Below are 21,752 nucleotides of genomic sequence, written 5' to 3' on the forward strand. Positions count from 1 at the left end.
CTTTGTTTAGAATTCAAATTAGAAGTCACTCTAAATTTACATTTTTTTAAAAAAATCATACTTTTTATTTTCCTGTTTTAGAGTCCTTTGTCCTGGATAAAAGGCTTGAAGTGGGGGGAGTATGTAGGCTCTCCAAGTGCTCCTGTACCTGTGGTCTGCTTCAGCCAGCCCCACGGAGAAAGATTTGGTTCCCTCCAGGCTCTGCCCACCAGAGCCATCTGTGGTTTATCCCAAAATTTCTGTCTTCTGATGACGTACAGCAAAGAACAAGGTACAAGAAAACATAATGAGAAGCACTCTAGGTATATTTTTCATGGGATTTGATGTTTTCAGCTCCTCCATGCCACTATTTTATTTGCAAGTGTTGAATCCATGGTGAAAAATCGTTCAAATTTGTGGCTATTTAGTGCAAAGTAGGAATTAAACACACCACATGGGGAAAAGGGGGAAGATTAAATGTAGCGCCGTTTGGAATGAGAGAGGAAGAGTCAGAGACAAGAATAAATGGTTAGCCTCACAAGATTAAAAGAGTATCAGTCTTAGAGAAATGTACCTTTGGAGACTCTTGAATCGCAGAATAGGCAGAGTTATTTAGCAAAGCTTGTACCTCAGAAGGTATAGTCAGGAGATTAAAACAAACAGAATGAAGCAAAACAAGGAAGTCGTGCTAGCCTTGAAAACAGGTTTTAAAAATAGGTGTGCCTGGAAAGCAATCCTTTTCTCACCCTCAGTACACGGACTCCTCGCTAACAGCAACACCTGGGAAAGTGCTGTAATTACTTCATGGTAAATGTAATTAACCATTCCGTTTAATGGGAAAGAACTCTCCCTGCTTCCTAGGCTTGGGCTTGGGCACTCAAATCAGTGATGACGCTCGACTGTTCGTATCAGGCATGTGCAAATGTGCCTAGAAGCCAGCGTGTGGACTAGATGCCTCCTGACAGTCACACTGTTTGGGTTTAACGTGATTTCTGAGGCACCATGCCCCTTGGGGGGCCGTGTGGCCTCCTACCACATACAGCTCTACACTGTACGGATGTGGTACCCGTGTCGAGCAGAGGGCACTCAGAGAAATTAAGTGTGCTGGCTGGACCACAGTTCTTTGTAGACTTTCTCTTGTTTATATCATAGAATCAATGATTGCCTTTATACTTGTTAGCAGTAAGAGAGGCTGCTTATCATTTTCTTTAATTTTGGTGACTTAGTAGGACTGGGTAAATCTGTATAATCATAACTATTGTAATATCAGTGTTGCGGTTAGTTGTGAGATGTGTGACAATTTACTACAAATAATACTTAAAGTACCAAAATGTGTCAATAATTTGCTTTTAAAAAATTAGACTGGATTGAAGTTTGTCTCTGTTGAACAGAAGAGAAAGGGCTGGTGTTACCACTTACCATGACGGAACGTAATATGTCAGATGTCATTGTCAGCCTATCTTATTTGTGGCACTATAGTCAGAGCCCTTAGTAGTAGTGTTCATTCAAATTATGCTTTATTCCCTTGTAGAATGTACTTAGGGCTTGCCAGCACCTAGGTTGTATGGGGAAGCAGTATAATACAACAGATTGTAATACACAACAGTATAACACAACAGATACAAGGCACTGGCCTCAGGAGGCGCAGAACCCTGAGTTTACATCCCAGCTCTTATTAGCTGTTTGACCTTGAGAAAATTATGTAAACCTTCTAAATCCTGGCTTTTGATCTATAATCGGGAATAACAAAAGGATTGACCTCACAGGGTAATTTACTATAAAGATTTAATGAAATAATGGGGCGCCTGGGTGGCTCAGTGGGTTAAAGCCTCTGCCTTAGGCTCAGGTCATGATCTCAGGGTCCTGGGATCGAGTCCCGCATTGGGCTCTCTGCTCAGCGGGGAGCCTGTTCCTTCCTCTCTCTCTGCCTGCCTCTCTGCCTACTTGTGATCTCTGCCTGTCAAATAAATAAATAAAATCTTAAAAAAAAAAAAGATTTAATGAAATAATGTAGGTAATGATTAGCACAGTGCCTGACTCCTCCTAAGTGCTCAGTAATGGTCCATCAGGCCATAAGCACCCTGGGGCTCTCTGAGGACTGTGTGAGCTCTCACTGCTGCACCCAGCACATTACAGAGGAGCGAGAGGAGTGCTCACCCACCCCATAGCAGCCTTAGGAGTGAGAGCCCCACTTACAGATGGGTGTCAGGTCACGTGCGACAGCTGCAAGGTACTGAGCGCTGCTTTATCAAGTGACCGTATGGTTTTGCTGAGCTATATATGCATAGAATAATGTAACTGTGATGGTTTTGATGCCCTTAAACCCTTACTCAAAAATTGTGCCTCCAAATTGCCTGAGACCCCTTTTTTCCAAAATATACCTGCCTGGGTCTCATTTGAGCCACACAGTGTCAGAACCTCTGGGGCTCAAGTCCAAGCCCAGGCATGCAAGAAATGCCATTTTCTTGCAAACTCCTGATTAAGATTCACTGTCCTAGTAGGTAAAGGAGAAGTTTATTTTTCTTAAAAAAAAAAAAAAAAAAAAAGAGGTGGTGCATCTTGTAAGTGCTAGAATGAGAAAGTGGGGGCAGTTACTAGATGTACTTAATTCATTGAGCACAAGGGCTATTGAAGTGCCCGCTACATGCCAGGCATTATGGTTGAATTTGAGAGGCCCTGAGACTCATGAAATGTGGTTCCTTTCCCTAGCAGCTTAGATTTAGAGGGGATTTTATTAAGTGGGTATGTTCCAGTTCCTTTATTGTAAAACTGATGTCAGCATTTGGTATTATACTCAACAAAAGAAGACAAAAATCTGTGAATTACATTTTCACTGTAGTATTGCTTCTTTCAACAAATATGTATTTGTTTCATTCCTTTATATGTGGGCTTATTTTGCTAGGTGCTGGAATAAATAAGGCCCATTCTCTCTCCTTAAGCGACTTAAGCAGGGCAAATTTCCAGGGCAGCATCAGTTCTAGCATTTCTGTTGCATTAGCTATATCCAGCATACCAACAAGGCATAGATTACGAATAGTACTGAAAAGGGATGTCAAAATCTCCAAATCTTTATCCCAAAAGACATAAAACTATGTTGGAAAAAAGAGGAAGAGGAGAAGAGCAGAAGCTCGTCAAATCTGTCTGCTCTGCAAAGCCCTGGCAGTTGACAGGATTAAATGGTCCCTTCCCAGGACAGGTGTTGCTTTTAGGGAGGCAGTGTTCTTTACAGTATCGACAGTTGTCCATACTGATTTATCGGCAGGTGGTAGCTACAAAGTTATTTAAACGGTGTCTAGTTTATATTTATTTTTAAAAGTAGAAGTGTGATAGAACATGAACAGAATAAGCTGGACTATCATTGTCTTCCATAAAAATTTCTGAACAGACATTTTGGTGCTAAATCAGATAAGCCCTAACCAAACACCACGAGTGAAAAAGAATTCAGTTTCCACTCTTAAAATCCCATTAGCATTAAAGGAATAAAACCAACTTAAATCCATCCATCTTATAAATACAAAGATGATTTGCTCTGGAAAGATACTGTGTTCTGCCATGCAAACTTCAGCTCTTAACCTGCCATTTTGGGAGGCTATCAAATAGCAGTTGAGCAGTGGCAGTCTGACGCTTTTCTTTCTCCTTTTTGAGGTGTGAGAAGCATGAACAGTACTGACATTCAGTGGTCGGCCATCCTGAGCTGGGGATATGCTGATAACATTTTAAGGCTGAAGAGTAAACAAAGCGAGCCTCCAATAAACTTTATACAAAGTTCACAACAATATCAGGTAAACTTTGTTACGGAGTACTTTATCGTAATAATTAAGTGTAATGCTCTAGAAAGGGGTCAGACTGAGAGCAGCTGGTCTTTAATGTTCTGCCGTTAATCCAGTCTGGAAGCTGGTGACGCTGGACTTAGGCCTTGTTTACAGTGCTCAGACCTTTCTGACTGTTGCTATTCTGTGTCCCCAAAATTTGTCTTCTCCCTAGTATCTCACTGAGATGGTATTATAAGCACTTAGCGTCAGCGACTGGCAGTATTGGAACAAAATCAGCACCACTTTCTTCTCAAGATTCACTTGCCTTTTGTCACTGTGTCATTTTCTATAACCAGAGTGCAATCCTCTGTACCTGGTTTTGACTATTAGACTAGGTGTTTAGGCATCACAATGGGTAGAAAGAGCATGGGGCCCAATTAAAGCCGTCTGATCTGCTGTGTTACTGTCCTGCCTTTATTATTTACTCTGTAGCCTTTGGCAAGTGCCTTAACCTTTCCAAACTTAAGGTTCTTTCCTCTTTGAAACTAGGGTAATAGTACCCCCCACTACTCTCTCCTAAAGCATTGTAAAAATATTTCCAATTGTATATATACTGTGTGTGTGTACGTGTACATATATATGTGTGCATGTATGGACACACACAAATACTGCCACAATTTTTTCCCATACTAAATTGTATGTTAAACAATGGGAAATTCTTTTGCCATTTCCTGATTCCCATTACCTTCATAACATCTCCTGCCTATTCATGTGTCCTAATATTTCCCCATTCCCTGAGCATGTTAGGAATGGAGTAAGCTACCACTTGTGGGGAGTTTTAGCAGTAAAAGGAAAGGAAGGCAATGACTTACATGCTTAACCCTCAATATACCCAAAAAAATGGTCATCACCTTTTGTTATCTAATTACCAGTAAACTAATAAAACTAAACATAAGGACAGTGGAAAACAACCTTATTAGAAATTTTAGTAAGAATTTGAGCATTGCAAAATTACTTCTATTATGTAAAGTTTGACACATCAGCATCATTAAAGATGAAAGAAAACTGCCATAAGTCCTTTTAGCAAAACAGCATTGTCCAGATTTTTCTAGCAAAATACTCTGTGATAAAGAACTTGCGCCAAACGGCAATGTATTTCCTTAGAAATATATTGTCCTCTACGTGGTTCTCTAGTTTGAGAAAATTCATCCAGGATGTTATCATATGAGGACCCACACTCAGATTTCACTTCTACAATCATAGTCTCATGGTTAGAGATTAGAGTTCTGGCATCTCTTTGCCTTCTGACTCATCTCATAATTGTGAAACCTAGTCCTCTGTTAATTTCATTCTCTTTTCTGTTATCAGTAGAACATGAGAAATTCTGAATTCCCAGCTGTGTTCAGGAAAGCTAAAAGCAGAGTACGAAGCAGTGTCTCCAGTCTTCCTTTATATTTTCTTGAAAGATGACAACACTCTTTGGACAGTACGATCAGAAAACCAAAAGATGATGGTTTATTTCACAGATTACATTATCCTTCCTGGAGATCCATTGTTCTGCATTTCCCTGTTTGTTTTGCTCTAGCAGAGTTGGGAATAATTGTTTAATAGTCATGACATAATTCCTACAGTGATGAAACAGCATAATGTTTCAAGACAGAGGGAAGATGAAATTATTAAAACCCTGTAATGTAACTTAGGTTTACATTAAACCTAAGTTTATGAAAGGGCTGAAAGGGTTTAGTAGACCCATATGGTAATGCTAAGACACTGAGTTTTATTCTAATATATATAAAAAATATTTTTTTTTCTCTTTGTTCTTTGGAAGGCCTCTAAAAAAGAATATAAGTCATGAAATACTAATCCTTACAAATAGTTAGAACTATTCAAGAAATAAATTCAAACAGTGAAATTGGGTCCAGTGAACTGTGGTGATGTTTCAAGAGTTAAGAAGAACCAGGATGAAAGAAGGTCATTGTTAATGTAGCAGACACTCAAGCATGTTTGCAGGCCCGGGGGAAGAAGCCAGCAAGAGACCACTTGAAAGTCTGAGAGCAAAGACAAAATCTGGAGGAACTCTGGTACGGGGCAGGTTTGCCCTTAAAAGCAGAGGAGCTTCCTCCTTTAAATCAGGAGAAGCACCAAGACACTTGAGGCACAAAGGAAGGAAGGGGATGAGATCTATGGCTGATGGCCTCTGTCCCCTTAGCGCAGTGCAGCATGAGCGCAGGCTCTGGGACAGGTGGGAGTGGAGAAGTGACCCATGGGAGCAGAGGTGCTGGGGACTGGTGCTGGGGGTCAGCAGGCTCCCAGAGCCAGAGGAAGACTTACTGGGCCAGAGCGTTGAGTGGTCCTGAATGAGAGCACCTCCATGGTTAGGACTGAAGAGTTTACAGTCCCAAAGGAATAATCTGAGATTTTTTTCTCCATGTTTATCTTTCCTTTGTCTCCTATTTAACAATCTTTAGAACTGTTAGAAGCAATACCTCTCTCTTTGTATTTACCCCAATTCCCCACCAAAAGCAGAAAAAAGAAAAAAAAGTAAAATGTGAAACGACGCATATATACACATCACACACACACACACACACACACACACACTCAACCTTGGACCTCATCAATCCTGGATCATTAAATTTCTGAGGAACAAGTGGCTCTGTGTGTGTGTGTGTGTGTGTAGAGAAAAGTATAAAATCATAGACGATGATGTAACACATTTTAACTAGCCTTTAGCATCTGGCTTAACATTACAGAATATTATCATATCTTGCACATTTTTAATCAGTTCAAATAAAATGTTTATTAAATGTTGTGGTTATATATATATATATTTTTTAATTTTTTATTTTTTATAAACATATATTTTTATCCCCAGGGGTACAGGTCTGTGAATCACCAGGTTTACACACTTCACAGCACTCACCAAAGCACATACCCTCCCCAATGTCCATAATCCCACCCCCTTCTCCCAAACCCCCTCCCCCCAGCAACCCTCAGTTTGTTTTGTGAGATTAAGAGTCACTTATGGTTTGTGGTTATATATTTTTAAATAACCATTAGAGAAGTAGAAACATTTCTCATGCTTTTCAACACCATGATCTTTGGTTTGTCCTCACCCACAGGTGACAAGTTGTGCCTGGGTGCCTGACAGCTGCCAGCTGTTCACCGGAAGCAAATGCGGGGTCATCACGGCTTATGCTAACAGGTTTACCAGCAGCACGGTAGGTCCTGGGCTCATTTTGTGAGTAGTTTGGGATTTTCATGTTCATGAGAAGAAGAAAAGGCTTCGGAAGTGTAATTCATTGGTATAAGATTAACTGAAAATGTTTGTACTTCAATCTTTTGTTCTTTAATCTTTTCTTCCTGTAAGCTCTTAAAATGTGAAAGGTCACATATCTGACTCTTTAGTTTTAGGTTTATTAGGATCATGAAAATTTCTGACAATAATTATAGCAATCCTGTCTTTTAGTGTCAAAGACATAGTATTTTGCATCATGATCTGTTTTGTATTTAGACTTTTTCATGACACTGTGATGCTTCCTGTATTCTCAGTGTCAGCCTGCAAGCTTAGGAGTACACTACAAGATTCTGTAAAATTTGGAAGCTTAGAACACCTAATATTTAACCTTCCTACAGTCTCTGAACTATAGCAAAATCCAAGGAGCCCATCTTGATTTCCACCACTTACTGGAAGAAATTCATTTTAGCCATTTGCTGAATTTCCAGGATTTGAAAATTAAAACAGTCTAGTGAAGAAAAGACATATTATGCAATATTTCTTATAATTTACTGTTGTTCCTTTCTTGAATCAGTTCTCGATGGTGCTGCTGAGGATAAGTAGCAAATTTAGGGTGATAATTTTTCTTTCTTTTCCTTCTAGAACTGGGATAATTATTTTAGTCTAGAACTTTCTTTTGCTTCTCCCCCATGACAGTTTTCTCCATTAAATTATTAAATGTGTTCTACTGGGCAGAACCAATCTTCCTAGCATGGGGTGATACTGGGCTCCTCTTACTTTTCTGTCCAAGTTTGTTCCCTTTTAAACTCTTATTAAGATTCTTTCCCATGATCCTTGGGGTATAAATGTGACCATAATACTGTGTCCATCTCTTAGCCTAAGGAGCCATCAAAATGTGGTAAGCAGTTGTAATATGATCTACAAGCATTTTAGGAAGCCCACTGTAGCGCCTGCCAGAAACAGCACTTGGGGGTGTGAGACTGGAGGCAAGGGTGCCCACCATAGTGGCCCAGGTGGGCTTTGGTGCAGGGCTCTTTGCAGGAGGAAGGCACGTACCAGTTATTACAGGACACTGATGTGTGTGCTCTGAGAACAGAGCTGGGGCCGGTTGTCAGAAAGCCTGGAAAGTTCCACTTGAGCTGGATCTTAAAGGATCATTTTACGAAGTGGAGGAAAGAGGAACGAGTATGTCAGCATAGGAAACCCACAACCTGGAAACAAAGACATGGTAACTTGGGGGCTAGCAAATACTTTTATGTGTAGTTTAGAGTATTAGATGCTGGGAGCCGGGGTCAAAGCAGGGCAGGAGAGGGAGACAGAGGCAAGGTCTCATATTCCAGCATGAAAAGAATGCCAAGGTCTCCACAGGGAAGTGTCTTAACCATTGGAATGTCTTCTTTGGACTCTTACAACATCTCTAATAGTGACTCCAGACTAAAGGCACCCTCTGTTTCTTGTGCTCTCCAAATACGTTCTCATCCCCGCTGCAAGAGCAGCCGTCCACATGGGCGCTCCTGGTCACGCACCACGCCATCGGACTGCTCTGCAAACACTCCTGGTTGCGCACCGTGCCGTCTGACTGCTCTGCAAACAGGAGCTGCTGCTTTTGCTTTTGTTTTCTTTTGCTTTTCCCAGCACTTTGCATAGCCTTGTTCCCAGTTTTCCTTAGCGCCACTCTTCCCGTCAGAATTCTCAGTGTACGCTGACATGGTGTGTAGTCGGGCTAGAGAGAAGATGAGGTTGTTGGCGTAGGAGTCACCAGGCCCTGCAGAGCTCTGGATGCGCCAGACGCGCCGGCAGGGGGCACGGCTGTCACAGTGGGAACTGGCAAGACATGTGCCTCCTTCACCGGTGAAGCCATTGTAAGCCTGCGAAGCTCATGTTGCTTACCTTCCCACAGCTGTACATTTGCCTGAAAGTAGGTTTTTCAGCTTTATTCGTGAGGGTTTTCTCTTTCTCCTAAATGTAACAGTATTAGGTAATCAAGTCACGAGATTAAGTTACTAGTTAACCACGTCCCACAGTGCATCTTAGCTGTGCACTTTTATCATTGTTTGCTCTGAGGGGAGGAGCCGTGGGTTTTCATGGATGTTCTTGTGACTTTTTCTCAGGGACCACCTCACCATCTCGGCATCCCACAAGGATGCATTGTGACCCCGTCCTTGTGAGGCTAGCCAGAGGCAACTCATATTCTGCTTGCTGTTCTCCCAACCCACTGAGCACAGGCATTCAGGAAGTATGGATGTTCTTATTTGTAGTAGCTTTAACACAGACAAAAGACGGGCTCCCCAAGTGCTGTGTAGGATGTGACCAAAATAATGACTGTCAGAAAATCTTTTCAAGGGGATCTTATGAAATACATTCCTTACCTAGTGAAGCATATTTAACTCTGAACATTGTTAAGTTCTGTTCAATTCCCCAAGATTGTCTTCTAAAATGTATTCTAGGTAAGGATGAATAAGTTGATTTGTTATAAGGAATTATCTATAAGCCATTTACATATTAGAGAAGAATGTCTTCCAAAAGTGAAAACCGATTTTAAAATAGCTGCTCTTGAGTCATTTTTTTCACTAATTAAGTAGCATGGCCACCTTGTCTTCATACAAGTGAACACCTGTACTTCCATCCTCTGAATTGGTGGTGGCAGAGAGTATATATGAGGTTTATCCGAGGTAATGGTATATCATTCAAGAGCAGTTTTTTTAGAAGATTTATTTATTTATTTATTTTAGAGAGGGAGAGAGCGATTGAAGGGGGCAGAGGGAGAGAACCTTCAAGAAGACTCCCCAGTGACTGCAGAGCTAGAAATGGTACTTGATCTCATGACCCATGAGATCATGACCTGAGCCGAAGCTAAGAGTCAGACACTTAACCGACTGAGCCACCCAGGTGCCCCTCAAGAGCATTTTTTAAATGAAGTAGTCCATGGTTCCTATTCTGCCCATGGAAACTGTTTTCTGACCTGTCAGGGAATCATCTAGTACCACTAACTCTTGCAGTCATTTTAAAGTGTAAAGTCTATAAAATTATCAACAACCACTAAAGGGATCCTATGCTGTGTTTACCCTGTAAATATTATTCGTGATCATGGAGTTAAAAAAAAATACGCACACATACATGTGTGTAGTAATTAAAGCATCAAATTGCTGACAAGCTAGTAGGGAATTCCAAGCCAGGGAGGTAAATAAGCAGGGGAGCTCTCGCCTAGAGGGCATTTGTCACTCCTGGAGTACTGACACTGTCCTCGGACAGCCCTTGTGAGAGGAATACCTAATACCCAGGGACCGAGCAAGCTCAGGAGGCCTGAGGAGGCCCTTCTCCCAAGGCCAGCTTCAGAAGGACTACACCAGAAGGGTGCAGGTGAGTTCTGGGGGGCTCCTCTTGTATGGAATTGCAGCCTGGGTTACAGTTCCCTGGGTGGTCCAGATCTCCAGACTTGACTTGCTAAGGTGTGCATAGACCCGTATGGTGGTCAAGGTCATCCAGCAGAAACAAGGAGGAATCCCTCCCAATAATTTTTTTTTGATGTGTTTGTACTTCTTTTTATTTTATTATTATTTTTTTAATTAACAAATAATGTATGATTAGCCCCAGGGGTACAGGTCTATGAATCGCCAGGTTTATACACTTCACAACACTCACCATATCACATACCCTCCCCATTGTCCATAACCCAACCACCCTCTCCCTACTGCCCTCCCCCTGGCCACCCTCAGTTTGTTTTGTGAGATTAGGAGTCTCTTATGATTTGTCTCCCTCCCGATCCCATCTTGTTTCATTTATTCTTTTCCTACCCCCAAACCCCCCACATTGCTTCTCAACTTCCTCACATCAGGGAGATCATATGATAATTGTCTTTCTCCAATTGACTTATTTTGCTCAGCATAATACCCTCTAGTTCCATCCATGCCATCGCAAATGGCAAGATTTCATTTCTTTTGATGGCTGCATAGTATTTATATATATATATATATATATATATATATATATATATATATATATATAAATACTATGCATATATATATATACATATACATATACATATATATATACATATACATATATATATATATATATATATATCACATCTTCTTTATCCATTCTTCTGTTGATGGACATCTAGGTTCTTTCCATAGTTTGGCTATTGTGTTGTGGACATTGCTGCTATAAGCACTTGGTCTCCCATCCAAGTACTAACCAGGCCCGATCCTGCTTAGCTTCCGAGATCAGACGAGATGGGGTGCGTTCATGGTGGTATGGCCGTAGACTGCTATAAGCATTCGGGTGCATGTGCCCCTTCGGATCACTACATTTGTATCTTTAGGGTAAATACCCAGTAGTGCAATTGCTGGGTCATAGGGTAGCTCTATTTTCAACTTTTTGAGAAACCTCCATGCTGTTTTCCAGAGTGGTTGCACCAGCTTACATTCCCACCAACAGTGTGGGAGGGTTCCCCTTTCTCCGCATCCTCGCCAGCATCTGTCGTTTCCTGACTTGTTAATTTTAGCCATTCTGACTAGTGTGAGCTGGTATCTCATTGTGGTTTTGATTTGTATTTCCCTGATGCCGAGTGATGTGGAGCACTTTTTCATGTGTCTGTTGGCCATCTGGATGTCTTCTTTGCAGAAATGTCTGTTCATGTCCTCTGCCCATTTCTTGATTGGATTATTTGTTCTTTGGGTATTGAGTCTGGTAAGTTCTTTATAGATTTTGGATACAAGCCCTTTATCTGATATGTCATTTTCAAATATCTTCTCCCATTCTGTCAGTTGTCTTTGGGTTTTGTTAACTGTTTACTTTGCTATGCAAAAGCTTTTGATCTTGATGAAGTCCCAATAGTTCATTTTTGCCCTTGCTTCCCTTGCCTTTGGCGATGTTCCTAGGAAGAAGTTGCTGCGGCTGAGGTCAAAGAGGTTGCTGCCTGTGTTCTTCTCAAGGATTTTGATGGATTCCTTTCTCACATTGAGGTCCCTCATCCGTTTTGAGTCTATTTTCGTGTGTGCTGTAAGGAAATGGTCCAGTTTCATTTTTCTGCATGTGGCTGTCCAATTTTCCCAACACCATTTATTGAAGAGGCTGTCTTTTTTTCCATTCGACATTCTTTCCTGCTTCGTCGAAGATTAGTTGACCATAGAGTTGGGGATCTATTTCTGGGTTCTCTATTCTGTTCCACTGATCTATGTGCCTATTTTTGTACCAGTACCATGCTGTCTTTATGATGACAGCTTTGTAATAGAGCTTGAAGTCTGGAATTGTGATGCCCCCAACTTTGTCTTTCTTTTTCAACATTCCTATGGCTATTCAAGGTCTTTTCTGGTTCCATACAAATTTTAGGATTATTTGTTCCATTTCTTTGAAAAAAAAAATTGATGGGATTTTGATAAGGATTGCATTAAATGTGTAGATTGCTTTAGGTAGTATAGACATTTTCACAATATTTGCTCTTCCAATCCATGAGCATGGAAAGTTTTACCCTTTCTTTGTGTCTTCCTCAATTTCTTTCATGAGTACTTTATAGTTTTCTGAGTAAAAATCTTTGCCTCTTTGGTTAGGTTTATTCCTAGGTATCTTACGGTTTTGGTTGCAATTATAAATGGGATTGACTCCTTAATTTCTCTTTCTTCTGTCTTGCTATTGGTGTATAGAAATGCCACTGATTTCCATGCATTGATTTTATATCCTGACACTTTACTGAATTCCTGTACAAGTTCTAGCAGATTTGGAGTGGAGTCTTTTGGGTTTTCCAATTTTTTCTTATTTTTTAAAAAGACTGTTTATTTTAGTGAGCGAGAGCTTACGAGCAGGGGGAGGGGGAGAAGGGGGGAGCAGAGAAGCAGATTCCCTCTGAGCGGGTAGTCAGAGGCTTAACCCCCAGGGTGCCCCCAAATAATTTTTTTACATATAGTAACAAATACACAAAACCAGGCATACCAATTTACATGCAAGAAAATGAGTATGTGGAAAAGTGAAACTTGGTTATAATAAGAGAAATGCAATTTAGAGCAACCTTTGCTGACATTTAGAAGTTTGGGCAATTTTCAGAGACTTACATTGTGAAGTGGGTCATGGACTCCAGAGCTCAAGAGTTCAAGCAGGAAAAGGAGGGGCTCAGGCCTTTGCCATCAGGGCATTCCTTGGTCCCAGGTTCCTGGAAGCACGGTCTGAAAGAGTTCTGGGCACATGCCTTTGGCCCTGCAGACACCTCTCCTTGCTGAGGGGGTCACAGTCCGAAGAGAGACAGCAGGGGCTCAGACCTGGGACTCTGGGCCTTGTGAAAGCACGTCTCCTGCCTGTGACTTTGTGTGGGAGTGTCATGTGTCCTCACTAAACCGAAGCACCTGCCACGCTGTGGCAGCTGGTCGTTCCAAGAAAGACTGTGAGCCTGGTATTGCCTGGTCATTTGATTCTTTTAGTGTAAAATATGTATTTTTATGTGAGTAAAACCCTGGACTATGTAGCACTTTAAAGTAGGTGAGCAGCAACTACTGTATCAACACAGATATGTTTCCAAAGCAGTGTTGAACAAAAGGGCAAGATGCGAAAGACACCAGAAGACTAATAGCACTTACGGAAAGTGAAAAGTGATTCGTCAACATGAGTAACCATACAGTGTGTTGTTCGTGATTATGGCAACGTATAGTAGAACACATGTTCTATACATGTGGGAAACAAATGCAAAATTCAGGATGGTAGTAACTTCTGATGAGAGAGGAAATAGAACAGTACACAAACCGGGTAATGTTTAATTTTTTCTCTGTTTAAAAAAATAAATTGATCATAGAAAATGTTAGGATTAGTTTAACCAAGTGGTCAATATACACCTTTTTATTATACTTACTCTTTTTACTTTGCTGTATCCTTTGAAGTGGAAATATTGAAATACTTTAAGACAATAAACAGCTTAGTCTAATGAAATCACGAATCAAACCTAGTATAAACATCTGGCATCTGTGAGCCAACGTGGCCCTTGTAACATCAGTTTGCAGCCTTTCATTTAGAAAACCCGTCTGTCGCTATAGACAGGTAATGGTGGTTTGAGAGGACGTCACTGTTGGTGGCATCATGAATTGGTACAATGCCTTTGGAAAGTACATTGTCAAGAGCTATAAAATTGTTAGTAATCACTGACCTACTAGTAGGGTTCTGGAAATTTATTCTGAAGAAACCATTCAGAAGAACTCAACTTTCACACATGAAGGATTTAGTTATGGTATCTATAATTTTGAAAATACTAGAAACAATTTTAAATGTCTATCAGTAAAAATGCTCAAGTAAATTATGGCATACCAACTGCACAGAATATTGTAACATCATTAAATTCATTTTGAAGACAATGTCAAAAATAGAAAATACTTATGGGAGAATGTTTAAATATAAGATATAAAATTATTTGGGTGGCAGTAATCATAACTATAAAAATACTTGTGTATGTATTTGGACAAAGATTGGACAAGAAGACAAAAAATGAAAAAGCATTTTAATTCTTGAAATTATGGACAATTAAAAATGTTTTGAAGTTTAATTAGTTTTACCCTTTAGGAAAGAGTTGAACTGCAATGGATTGAAACATGATGTGCTTGAGAAAAATGTTTGAGTCCCTTGAGTTCTTATTTTTGAAACAGAGTACTAGGAAAACTTTTGTCATGCTTTTTATCTTGTATTTCACTGACTTTTTTCAATTTCAGCCCTCAGAGATAGAAATGGAGTCTCAGATACATCTGTATGGGCACACAGAAGAGATAACCAGCTTATTTGTTTGCAAACCCTACAGTATAATGATAAGTGTGAGCAGAGATGGAACCTGCATCATATGGGATTTAAACAGGTACAGAAGAAGGTTTCCAACTCAGACACAACTGCCTCTATGTTTCTTTTCTTCCTGTGTGAAACAGGTGCACTGAAATAAGATCTTTACCTTATGATCATTTTAAGCGCATGAAATACAAACTTTAGTTTGTAATCCCATTGAAAGCAAAAGATCAGTTAGGAATATAGTGGGGAATGCCTTATGAATCATAGGTCCATACACTAAGGGAAGGAATTATACAAGAGAATCTAATGATATTTAATGATCAGATGCAAATTTGTCTTTGGTCTTTTAGGTTGTGCTATGTACAAAGCCTGGCGGGACACAAAAGCCCTGTCACGGCCGTCTCTGCCAGTGAAACTACTGGAGACATCGCCACTGTGTGTGATTCAGGTAAGCAAGGCCAGAACTAAAGCACAGACTCATTAGCTGGTGCCCGCATAGTTTAAACTATTGGATTCAGTCTCTCAGGTCCCTAATCACATCTAAAATACTATGGCATAGTGAATTTGTGTGTTAAAATACAGTATGGTCCAAGAGCAAGGTCATCAATTTAGGGGCCAACTTATGCAAAAGTTAATATTGTCATCATTTAACTCCTTTTCTGATAGATGAAAGATTGCATTTGGGCACATCTAAGTTAAGCAAATTATTGTTACATAATTATCTGAATTTCCTGGCTTTTGTTTCTCTCTTTTTTTTTTCTTTTGGCTTCTGCTTTTAAACTACCAACTTGACTACCTCCCCATGACATAAGTGTAAAGCAAAACCAATGATCAGCTTTGACTATATGTATCTTCCAGTTCCTGAGTGAGACCCATACTGCATTATAATACATAGAGGTATAATTTGCCTTAAATTTACATGATAGAGTTATATCTCCTCATCAGAGGTTTTGCTTTTAGTTTTTGTTTTTTTCAAGTAGTACATATTTTAAAACTTGTGTTTTTAAACACACACACACACACATCCAGCAGGAAAGAACAGTTGAAAAGTTCATAAATTTTCTGTTGCATTTCTATTCTTAAGGATCCTAATAGCATCGAAAGAATCCTTTGAAAAATTGTCTCTTTCTGCCCACTCAGTATAGATTATCTTTGACGTATCTGTAGGGGGTGGCCCTCTATCTTTTGCTTGCGTGTTTTATATTGTTTGGTGTTTTCTGACGCCCTAGAGTTTTCCAGTCCCGCGACACCACCTGGGTGCTCAACAGTGCCATTTGATCCTGACACTAACTACTTGAAGTTCGCAATTTGGGGAGTGCCCAACCCCCCACCACACTCACAGAGCTTAGGAAAACACTCTACTTAACTACAGTCGTTTACTACAAAGGGTAGAAATGAACAGCCAGAGGTACCTCGGTGGCTCGGTTTGAGTGTCGACTTCTGACTACTTCTCGGTCATGATCTCAGGGTTGTGAGATTGAGCCCACTTTGGGCTCAGGTTACCTATTTGAGATTCTTTCTCGCCTTCTCCCTTGAGCCCTCCCCCTACCTCACTCTTGCTTTCTCTCTCAAAAAAAGGAGTAAGCAGCCAGCTGCAGAGGTACACAGGGGGAGATCCAGAGGGCCAGTCTGGGTGGAGTCGGAGTGCGCCTCCCTCCTGACACATGAATGTGCTCACGAGCTCAAGCCCTCCTAACCCTGTTGCTTAGGGGTTTTTCTGAGGTTCAATTCTGTAGGCACAGTTGATGGAATCAGTGGCTGTGGACCTGAGCTCAATCTCCAGCCTCTCTCCGTCCCCAGAGGTGGGGAGGTCCTGTAAATTCTAACCTCCTAACCACATGGCTGGTTTGTCTAGTGACAGGCCCCCAACCTGAAGCTATGTAGGGCCCACCCCCTGGAGCCAGCTTGTTAGCGTACAGAAGGTGTTAAATTACAAGGGTCTCAGGAGCTGTATGCCAGGGACCTGGGACAAAGACCAAATGTGTATTTTTTATTACACTACAGCTGTCTCTTGGAGTTTTGTTGTTGATTTTCTAAAAATTCATTCATTCTTGTATTCTGGAAAAGTTAATGTCTTCAGTCATCCTTTAAAGGTATCAAATGTGAAACATTTGCCAATCCTACCATCCAGTTATTGAATAGTGCCATAGAAACATTTTTATTTCCTAATTGTCGTAAGTAAAGGGAACGATTTTGAACCGTCAACTTTGTTAATACAAGTGTGGGCCAATGATTGATGACTTATGCTAATTGTTCTCCCATGATTTGTACATTAGCAGCTTTTAGTATTGTCATACCAAGGGGGAATCTGGGGGAATAATATAACTATTATTTATATAGTGTTCTCTACTTTCTTGTTTTGGCAACATTTGGAAGTTAGGACTGATCCTTAGGGAGCTGAATTTTGTAAAGTTAATTACTTTCCTGCTGCCAGTAGTGATTTATATCGTGATGTTATATCAGCCAGTCTTATGGGAACAAAAAACAAAATTACTTTTGCTGCAATTACTAACCCACTAGTAGGGTATTCAGGTGTCCCTGGGGAGAGCACAATATAATAGAGTAATGGCTGGAACTTTCTTTTTCAATATGAACAAAAAGGCATCCTCCACTTTCTTAAAGCCTCTTAGTGCATATATAAGAGAAATCATAACAAGAATTGGGTATATAGAAAATATAATAAATATAATGATTTTTCTAAAGAGAGGCTAAATTTATGTTTAGTGACCCAAACTAGAGTTCATCCTCCTAGTCTTACAGTGCAAGAAGGTAAGAAAGTTAACAGATTTAGCCTACCAAACATCTTGACCCATTTAGTGAGTACCAGCCAGGTAACTTTAAAATAAAAATTTAAATAAAACATATGTATGTGTATGTATTTTTGTTATATATTTGTGTGTGCACGTATATACACATTATACACACAGATATAAAATTTCTGTGTCAGGGCTGAAGTTACGCTGGTGAGCTCTTTCCTCTTGCTCATAATTTGCCAGCACATATAGGGTGTGATTTTTATAATGATAAGATGTGAAATTTATTAAACCATGTGAATATTATAATAGATGGTTTTTGTCTTTTTTTTTTTTAAGCTTTTATCTATTTATTTGATAGAGATCACAAGTAGGCAGAGAGGCAGGCAGAGAAAGGGAAGCAGGCTCCCTGCTGAGCAGAGAGCCCGATGCGGGACTCGATCCCAGGACCCTGAGATCATGACCTGAGCCGAAGGCAGTGGCTTAACCCACTGAGCCACCCAGGCGCCCCGGTTTTTGTCTTTTTAAAAATCATTCTGCCACTGGATCAAAATATATGCCTTTAACTAGCGTTCATAGCCTGGTTGTGTGTTGCCAATGGCATTATAAAGTTAATATTATGAAATTCAGGATGGGCAGTGACTCTCCAATTTATTTTAATTTCAGTGATCATGCATAGGAAGAATAAATTTTTTTTTCAGGAATGCCCAGCTTTCTGACTTTTAGTTGACATGCTAAATTACACATGAAAGCTATCTGGTCTTGAGTGAAGGCCTCAGTTTTGACATTTACAACCTTAGGCAGATGAGTCGTTACTTGGTTTTGAGGTGGCCCAAGGTCCTGGGTAATCTGCTAGGGTGATTCTGTTGAGTTCTCTGATCTACAGATCTCTGTTGAGTTCTGTACCCCATTGCAGAGAGTCAAGGCCCACATTTTGATTTTTGGTTTTGAAGGACTGAGCCTGCAGGAGCTCTCAATTCCAGGCAGTGATCAACCCCTGCACTGGTCTCTTTGGGAAGCCTTCTAACCTTACTAGCACACATCTGGTTGCTTTATAAATTTTATAAATTTTTTATCAAGTATTAAATTCAAAAGCAAGAGTGAAATATCTACTCACGGAAAAGAGGTTATCGCCTACAGCTGCATCTCGTTAGTATATTGAACTCCTACATCTGATGTTTTGTTTAGGTAATCTCTCCTAATTGGTGAGAAGTCTTAAGTAAAACATTGGGCATCTGTTAACCTTCTCTTCTCTGCGTGTGTGGTAAATAAGTTTACCGTTACAGTTGCGATCCGAACCATTCTACAGCATGTGATCCAGTGGCATCACCACACCCACAACATGGTGCAACCACCATCTCAAAAACTTCTTCATCACCCCAAGCAGAAACTCTGTAACCATAACTTATTCCTCCTTGCCACAAATCTTCAAGTAACCACTGTTCTACTTCCGATCTCTATGAATTTGCCTATTCTAGATAATTTATCTAAGTGGAATCATATACACTGTGTGTCCTTTCATGTCTTTTTTACGTCTGTTTATTTCACTCAGCCTCATGTTAAGGCTCATCTGTATTGCAGCATGGAGCAGAACTTTATTACTTTCCATGACTGAGTAGTAGCCCCTTGTAAATCTCTACCTTCTGTCTGCGGACAGACATTCAGTTGTTTCCACTTCTTGGCTATTGTGAATACTGCTGCAACACAGAAGTCATTTGGGTTTGGAATATTTGAAGGTCTTCAGTGTATCTTTTTTTTTTTTAATCTTCTTTTTTTAAAGATTTTATTTATTTATTTGACAGACAGAGATCATGAGTAAGCAGAGAGGCAGGCAGAGAGAGGGAGAAGCAGGCTTCCCACTAAGCAGAGAGTCCAACGCGGGGCTCGATCCCAGGACCCTGAGACCATGACCTGAGCCAAAGGCAGAGGCTTAACCCACTAAGCCACCCAGGCGCCCTCTTCAGCATATCTTGACATAAAGGAGTATTTTCACAATTTGTTTCTTTGCTATAAGTAAGAAATCTATGCAGTCTTTTCATTGCCTTAATAAAGGAAAGAGTTAAAGTCTGCACTTTTTTTGTTAGTTCTAGTGGAAAGACAAATATAAGTGGAGTAACATGGCCCCAGACTTTACTGCGCCTCTTAACCTGTTTTATCAGCTTGAGAATGTTTCTCCGAAGAAGGCTAGGCGCATCATCATGGGGCCTCAATATAGAAGATGGCGAGAAATTACTGCCTCTCCCATCCCTGGAAAACTCCAGAAAGTTTAGTTACTCGTGGTCTTTGAAAAGGAAAAACTAGTCTAATAAGTCACTGACCCACAAGATTCAGTCTTAGACATGCTGAGGAATTAGATGTCTTTTCTTTTTCTTTAAGAAGTAACTTTTAGGGGCACCTGGTTGGCTCAGTGGGTTAAGCCGCTGCCTTCAGCTCAGGTCGTGATCCCGGGGTCCTGGGATCGAGTCCCGCATTGGGCTCTCTGCTCAGCGGGGAGCCTGCTTCCCTCTCTCTCTCTCTCTGCCTGCCTCTCTGTTTACTTGTAATCTCTGTCTGTCAAATAAACAAATAAAATCTTAAAAAAAAAAAGTAACTTTTAACTCCACTAAGTTTTATTGTAACTTTTTTTTCCTTCAGAAGTTACCTAAGTCACTTCTTACAGGTGGTTTCACAGAATATTTTCGTCTGGTTTTGGAGATTGTTTAACTTTCTGGGTACTCTCAAATTCAGCCTTGTCAGCTCCTTTGCTAAAATATGATTACACAAAAATATATGATTAATTTGCCTTGTTGCTCTAGATTTAGAAGTTAATATTTTTATTTTTATTTTTCCACTGGTCATTGTCTCTAGATAAATCTGCAGAGCCTTTTGACTTATTACATAGTAATTTTATTTACACAGCTTCAGTCCTGAGCTGCCTATAAATTTTTTAATCACTGAAACAATCAAGCTGGATGTGCAGGGATGCCCCTCTGGGACTCAGGGTGATGGGCTCTGACATACCCACACTCTGGTGACCTGTGGATGGTCTTGGTGTTTTAGCTGGTGGAGGCAGCGACCTTAGACTCTGGACAGTGAACGGGGACCTTGTTGGACATGTGCACTGCAGGGAGATCATCTGTTCCGTTGCCTTCTCTAACCAGCCCGAGGGGGTGTCTATCAATGTGATTGCCGGGGGATTAGAAAATGGAATTGTAAGGTAAGAGGAGTTCTGACTCTCTTTGTTCGCTCTTGTTCATAAGGACACAGCAGTCCCAAAAACTAGCCTTAAATATCTAGGCATGTTCATACTTAATATTTAGAGATTTAAAACCACCTTCAGATATAGGTTCTTCACTAATCCCTGTTTTATTTTTAAGTAATAAACTTAGCTTGCATGCAGTTTTGAAATTGTATATTATCTATTAATTGTATAAAAGATTAATATGAAAATTTACCAAATTTTCTTACTCCCCCATCTACCCCTTGCAAAACTCCCACAAGTAGCTACTGCTAATGGCTTATTGTGTTTCCTTCCAGATGATTTTTAACAAATAAATATATAGGTGTTTTTTGCGAAGGCAGTTGTAGTTTGCATAATTAGATGATGACTTTTTCCCTCTCTAGGTTATGGAGTACATGGGACCTAAAGCCGGTGCGGGAAATCACATTTCCTAAATCAAATAAGCCTATTGTAAGGTAAACCACCCCCAGATTCTTCATCATATATTTTGTGACTCTACTTTTGTTATAGATGAAAGCACACAGACTGAACTGTGTGATGAGAGTCTATTAAACAGCTGACCACTTATCAAACACTAGGTTGACCAGGACCTTTTACAAGGAGACACAGTCCCTGTCTTTGTGGAGCTTAATATCTGAGTCAGGAGCTCCTAGTTGGATAGAAGGCATTCCTTATTAAAAATACTATAATGGTGATTGACAGCTGCAGGAATGTGCTTGATAAGACTGATAATCAGTTACCCTTTGTTCCACCAACAAATTTGACTTTAAAAATCAATCGGAAGTAAGGGATTTAAATTATACTTTATTAAATTTATTTTCAATGCACTAAATTTAAATATTAATGAACTCCAATTATTTATTAATGTTAACAGTTTTGCCTTTTCCTTTTTCTGGGAAATAAAATATCTCCCTATAATCATCATTTATTTCTATAAAGAGAAAATGTAGCCCCGTTATATGATCTAAACTTTCCTAAACTCAAGTATTTGTTAAGTAATAAGAGCACAAACAAGGTGGTAAAAGAAAATGTACAAAGAAGGAACAGAATACACTGAC

The 21,752-nt window shown here is 40.1% G+C and overlaps 1 protein-coding gene across 1 annotated transcript in view; it reads left to right on the forward strand.

The window, feature by feature from the left end:
* The window catches only part of LYST (lysosomal trafficking regulator), a 170,585-nt gene that overhangs the window by 146,551 nt on the left and 2,282 nt on the right, over nt 1–21,752 (forward strand). Inside the window, exons 46-52 of the mRNA XM_059170397.1 lie at nt 82–271; nt 3,625–3,761; nt 6,854–6,952; nt 14,655–14,794; nt 15,072–15,169; nt 20,514–20,670; nt 21,078–21,149. Coding sequence (XP_059026380.1) covers nt 82–271; nt 3,625–3,761; nt 6,854–6,952; nt 14,655–14,794; nt 15,072–15,169; nt 20,514–20,670; nt 21,078–21,149 — 893 coding nt within the window. The remainder of the gene's footprint in view (nt 1–81; nt 272–3,624; nt 3,762–6,853; nt 6,953–14,654; nt 14,795–15,071; nt 15,170–20,513; nt 20,671–21,077; nt 21,150–21,752) is intronic.

The sequence above is a fragment of the Mustela lutreola genome, chromosome 4 (assembly GCF_030435805.1).
Source record: "Mustela lutreola isolate mMusLut2 chromosome 4, mMusLut2.pri, whole genome shotgun sequence".
NCBI classification, from domain to species: domain Eukaryota; kingdom Metazoa; phylum Chordata; class Mammalia; order Carnivora; family Mustelidae; genus Mustela; species Mustela lutreola.